The sequence below is a fragment of the Anabas testudineus genome, chromosome 4 (genome assembly GCF_900324465.2).
Source record: "Anabas testudineus chromosome 4, fAnaTes1.2, whole genome shotgun sequence".
Taxonomy (NCBI): domain Eukaryota; kingdom Metazoa; phylum Chordata; class Actinopteri; order Anabantiformes; family Anabantidae; genus Anabas; species Anabas testudineus.
The window spans coordinates 25104456-25110455 of NC_046613.1; the positions used below are offsets into that span (position 1 = coordinate 25104456).

Here is a 6000-nt window from a genome sequence, read left to right on the forward strand (position 1 = left end):
CAGGCTGGGCGAATGGCAATAAACCCCCATCCAGAGTGTTTTTTATGCCCACAGCTCCATTAAACGTGACCTCGATAGAGACAGGACATGAATAAAACAAAAGCAGGAGGATCACAGGCCTGGTATGCACAACGTGGCCACGATCCAACGAGCCAGGAGGAGGAGGAAGGGAACAAACAAGAGGGACAGTGTAATTCGGTGTGATAATGACCCGACAATAGAGCGGGGCAGAGCCATTACGGCTGCTGCTAACCTGTGATCCTCAGCTCACATTAACAGTCCAGACCTGCTCCGCTCCGCCAACACGCCATATCTCTTACTGAAATCTTTTCTTTTGGGTTTTAAAATGTCACTGTTCTCAAACATTTCCACATCTTCCCGTATGATGATTCACTGGCCACTGTCTTAGGAACATCTGAACAGTCTAATGCAGCAGCTCTGCCGATATATTTTACTCATTTATCACCTGTTATGGAAACAGGTGATAAATCTACTATATGTCTATCACTGAGGTCACATTCAATATAATAAGACGTGGATTTAATATTTTGGCCTGTTTATGTAAAAAGAGTTTTCAGGGTTCCTTTAAGGGATTTTATCTTTAGTTACAACCACTGTTTCCCGAGCAGCTCTGTGATCTTTTCATTTGCTATGGTAACAAAGTGATGGTGTTTTACTGTGGTGTATGTGTTAAATATGTGGTATCACAGCTGTCACAGTCATGTGTAAAAAGCTTCACCTTTTTACTCTTGTTCTCATTACCTAATCTGATCTAATAATTGCAGAGGGAAAAAGTAGCATCATGCAAACTGATGTTTAAGGGGATTCTGTTCCACTGATGGTGAGCTGTGGGAGTGGAAACAAGGCTTGTTTATATAAATTAAGATTGGCTGAACTTTCCACCCGCCCCTTAGGTACTTGCATCTTGTTGGGAATTGGTGGAACTTACAGAGTTAATATATAATCTATAAAATGCTCTTGCATGAGAACTGTTGTCTCTCCGTCTCTGCCGCTCTCCTATATTCACTCTCTCCCCCGTCGTTGCCAGTCTTTGACTCCCCGTCATGTCGACATTCATTGATCGCTCCTCTTCACAGATTTAAATACATATTGTCAGGAGCGAAGCTGCAAGTGGAGCACTAACTTGATTTCCTATAGGCTTTAAGGTCATAAAAATGATCCGAGTCAATGTCAGCAGACTTACAGCTCGTCATAAACAGGAGGTCTCACTCTGATACAGAGGCGTGGACGCAAAGTGACCTCCAGAGTGACACCTTTCAGTAATGCTCGTTTTGAGTGACAGCCAAGCTGTTGGATGAAGTGTGTGGTGGGATGAACACACAGTAAAGGAAAAAGCTGATTTCAGTGATGCTCCACACCGTGCTCCACTACTGCTGGTTTAGGATCAGCCAACTTAACATGGACCAATGGGACTTTACCAACTTGGACACTTTAATATCACGGACTGTATAATTTTGGAGATACTAAAAGTTCAACTTTAACCGAGACACTAAATATTTGGAAAGCCCTTTATTTCCCCAATCGGAACTTGTTTTCCTGCTTCTCTATAAAGAACTGACACTAAAACTTTAGTATCGGAAACACACCACCCATCTGGAATTAAAGAAAGTTTTTTAGTCCAATTTAAGGCTCAGCGCACAGTTGAGTAAGCTAACCATGCAGATCACTGATGGGAGAAGAAAATGTACTGTAAAATATTTACATTTATTTATTTATTTACATTGATACGACAACCCTGTAGAGATGGGTTTGTCAAACTAAATCTACTGCACCGATTGTTAATTTTTCAGCAACTATATTGTGAAAGTTGCATCTTGTTGCTTTGTGAAATACCGAAGTTCATCTGCTCCCTGAAATGTTTTACCTTTGTGAACTGAACATCTTTGGGTTTTGGATTGTTGGTCAAACAAAACAAGATGTTCAACAACATCTCAGAAACTGGACAGGATGTCTTTGACATGGATATCTGTCAGTTTGACAGGCTCATCGTGAGAAAGTCTAAAGTTGGATCTCTAGCCTGTGTGTGAAACGTGGTTCACTCACAGATTTAAAGTGTCGGGAAAGTGACAGATTAATAAAAATAACAATAACTAATTCGGACAGAACAATCAACGACTGACAAAGTCATGGATGTTTTCTCAAAACTAGAAATCCAGCATCATTTTGAGTTGATAAGTTTTTACATTACTTAAAAAAACAGGATAAATAGAAATCAAATGAGCACCTCCCACTGAAAATGAGGTGTGAAAACAAATTTCTTTTCTGATCTGCGAAGAGCAGCCAAGATCAGATGAGTCCAGATGGTTCTTACTGTGGTGATGGGGGTGGTCGGCGGTGGTAACGATGTGTTCTCCCTGGCCACCACCAGCTCCACCGTGTCTCCAGGCTGCTGCAGGAGGTTCAGGGCCTGCTGCTGGCTGATCCCCGGCTCCAGAGGACTCCCGTTTATCACCAGGATCTGGTCTCGCTCCTGCAGACGCCCGTCCCTGCAGACACAACACAACATCAGTCAGCAATGAAACTGTGGAGTTGGCAGCAATGCAGCTAGTTTTATTAATGTGGCTTTATTACTTTCTATATATTAGTTATTAAGTCATAATTAAATCACAATAAAATATATAAAATTAAGAATTCTGTTGCTCATCAACTTATTTTGTCAGTTGCAGAGTGTAAGACAGAGGTGCTCATCACACAGGTGGAGTAATACATAAAAACTCTGTTCAGGAGCCTTGATGGACCGTTTGTACATCTATGTTCAGAAACACACTATAATCCTTAGAAACATTAGGATACGTTAAACAAACCTTGTTGCCATCTGATCACAGAAAACAGCTAATTGAACGCAATCTACATAAAGCAGACACTTTTCACACATTAAAAAGTAAAACACGCCGTGTCTTGGTGTCATTTACAGACTTTCACATGTTCTCACCTTCAGCAGACCAGTGAGTCAAAGGATGTATAAAATATATACACGTATATATAATACACGTGCAGTTTTTGTTTTTGTGGTTATACATCCCAACGTTTGTGAGAATATATGCATAAGCACATTTCACTCTGTCTTTATGAAGTTGGCCCCTGGCCTCCACCATCTCCTGAGGGAAATATCTGCTCTTTAGCTGCTAACTGCTCTACTATTTTCACCAGCTGGTCCCTAACTGTGCTGAGCAGGAATTAGACAGTGGCTTTTTCTCTGGAAACAGCTGCTTCCTGCTGAAACTCACTATGAAGCTGTAAATCTACGGAGAGCGGCAGATAATTCTTTGAACATCTTTCACTTCAAAGTCTATATTGTAAATCTATATTTTTACGTGCAGCCCATTCATGTTACGCTATGGTTGTTTTATCCACTAGTGCTGCTGAGATCATTGCTTAAACTGGTGCATATATTCATAAGCTGAACCTGTGAGCAATTCCTCCCGGCTGGATGTGCTTGACGAAGACTCCCTGACTGCTGGTCCCCTCAGGATTTAGACCGACCACGCTGAAGCCCAGACCTCCAGACAGAGGCCGAGTCAGGCTGACCAGCTCAGTGTGACGGCCCTGCATGCAGAGAGGCTTTGGTCAGGTGATGATGTTTATGCTGAGGTCTGTCTGTGCGTGGTTACATCTGTGTGTGTGTCATGGTTCCACCCACCTTGGCATTGGTAAGGATCCAATTCTGCAGGTCGGACGAGGGCGGCGTCTGATGGATGGACGGAGACGAACCATTGGTCAAGATGGAGGAGGAGGCGGACAGTGTTGAAGTGGCCAAACTGCTGACTGGATTAACAGCGCTCATGATCAGCTGACCCCTTTTGGAGAAACTGAACTCACTGCAGGCTTCCGGAGGCATACTGCTCAGCTAAAGAGGAGACGAGGAGGAAGGTACAGAGGTAAGAGCTTGTTCCACCATCGTGGCACCACAAAGCTTTGCTCTTTTGCTTTTTTCTTTTGCGTGGACCACCAGGTGCTGTTCTACAGTAGAGAGCAGAGGGTGAGAGAGACTGCAGACCTGGATGAGGATGTTCACATAGGAAGGTGCTGCCGAGTTGACCAGTGTAAATGGTAAATGGTAAATGGTAAATGGTCTGCACTTATATAGCGCTTTTCTACCTAGCAGGCACTCAAAGCGCTTTACACTGCATCTCATTCACCCATTCACACACACATTCACACACCGATGGCAGAGCTGCTATGCAGCTGACCTGACTCACCGGGGGCAACGTGGGGTTCAGTATCTTGCCCAAGGACACTTTGGCATGTGACATGGCAGCCGAGAATCGAACCACCAATCCTATGATTGGCAATCAACTGCTCTACCTATTGATCCACAGCCACCCCTAAGTGTCAGAGCCATTAATCCATAACTGCTTTTGTTTTTGTTTTGTTTTTCCTCTTAGGGTTTAGAAACTTAGTATAGTTTAATGCACGTAACTGTAGAGATATAGCTTATTTATATTGTCCTATTTATGAGTAATGTCATCTCTACTGTTACTTCTGCCCTTTCTGCTGCTGTAACATCACAAATTTCGCCACTGGGGGACGAATAAAGGTTTATCTTATCTTATGAGCCTTTTTCTATATCCAACATGAGACGTGCTGCTGCATTTTGCATCATCTGGAGAGGTTGCAATTAAACCTCACTCAAAACTCATCAGTGCAACTTGAAAATATGGAACTTTGTGAGCTCCAATAAAGGTCAGTGCCATATTAGGCTAATTAACCATAAGTAATTTCAGAGCCTGACATGGTTTCTCGTCCTAAAAAAAACATTTGCAAATGTGTAGAAGAGATTTAAAAAAAAGTTTAACTGTATAAAATAAAAGTTATTAAAAAATAAAATTCACAGTCTATTCTAGCTGAGGTTACACAGAAAACAGATCTGAAGCTGAAAAAAACAAACAAACAAAAAAAAAAAAAACTGAAACTTTCCAAAGTGATTTTTTTGGCCTGTTTCATGGCTGAGAGCAGAGCCAACTTTCGTTTTAGGAAAGCAGATTTATTCTCGTTTTCTGGTTGCAGCTTCTTCAATCTCAGTTTTACAGTAAATCATTGTAAACTCAACTTCACTGATGCACTTGTGCCTGAATGGGAACAAATCCAAACACAGTGAGGTTCATTTCAGGTGAAAGAAACTAGAAGATTGAAGGATTTACAGCAGCATCAATGACGGTGCTGTCACAATCGTTTCATACTGTGTAGAAATACAGAGGAATGTTAGTTTTGGCTATTCACTGTTTTCTCTCCGTTACATGAAACCAAGGTGTGAAGCATAAAAAAAGTGCAGGACTTTGACCAGCTGCAGGTTTCACCACCAAAAAAAAAAAAAACCAAAACTGCGGCTGTAATAAAGAGTCAGACCAATGGAGAAACAGAGAGACGGGGGAAGCACCTTCATATGCAAGGACATTGTTGACAACAAAGAAAGACATGGAGGGAAAAAATGAAGCAGAGAGGCCCGGGGGCAAGTGGGGAGGAGAGTAGAAAAAAGAAAATCAATAGATTCCTCTGCAGGCTCTTTCTCTTTGAACAGGTAATGTATTAATGACCTTTACACTCACATTGTGGAAACTTATCAGTCTGCGGCTTATTTAGGCCAGGCTGACGGAGCAGGATCCCGAGCCATTTCATCAATACCGCCTCGACAAGGCCGTTACTCAAACCAAGACACTAGATATTAAAGCTTGATAGATCCGCAGAGAGCCAGGGGAGGAGGGAAAATAAATAAAGAAAAAGAGAGAGAAGTCCCTGCTTCATATACCCTCCACCGGCTTCCACCGACACATTCATAGACTCAGCTCTGACCTTCGCAGCACTTAGAATATGAAGCGCGCTGTCGGTTATTGCCATTATCTTAATTTGGCCTGCAGATTGTCTAATGTAAAGGCTCCACGTCAGTACGAGCTGGAGCTGAATACAGATGGTGATGCAGAGGGGATTCAATGTCTCCGCTCAGCCCCACAGACAGGTCACAGTGTTGGACAGGAGGCGTGA

The 6000-nt window shown here is 42.5% G+C and overlaps 1 protein-coding gene across 2 annotated transcripts in view; it reads right to left on the reverse strand.

Moving 5' to 3' along the window:
- patj (PATJ crumbs cell polarity complex component) overlaps positions 1 to 6000 on the reverse strand; it is a 91063-nt gene that overhangs the window by 81105 nt on the left and 3958 nt on the right. For both annotated transcript variants that reach the window (XM_026346492.1, XM_026346493.1), the window contains exons 4-6: positions 3662 to 3868; positions 3428 to 3567; positions 2333 to 2507 (exon numbers count right to left, since the gene is read on the reverse strand). In XM_026346492.1, coding sequence (XP_026202277.1) covers positions 2333 to 2507; positions 3428 to 3567; positions 3662 to 3868 — 522 coding nt within the window. The remainder of the gene's footprint in view (positions 1 to 2332; positions 2508 to 3427; positions 3568 to 3661; positions 3869 to 6000) is intronic.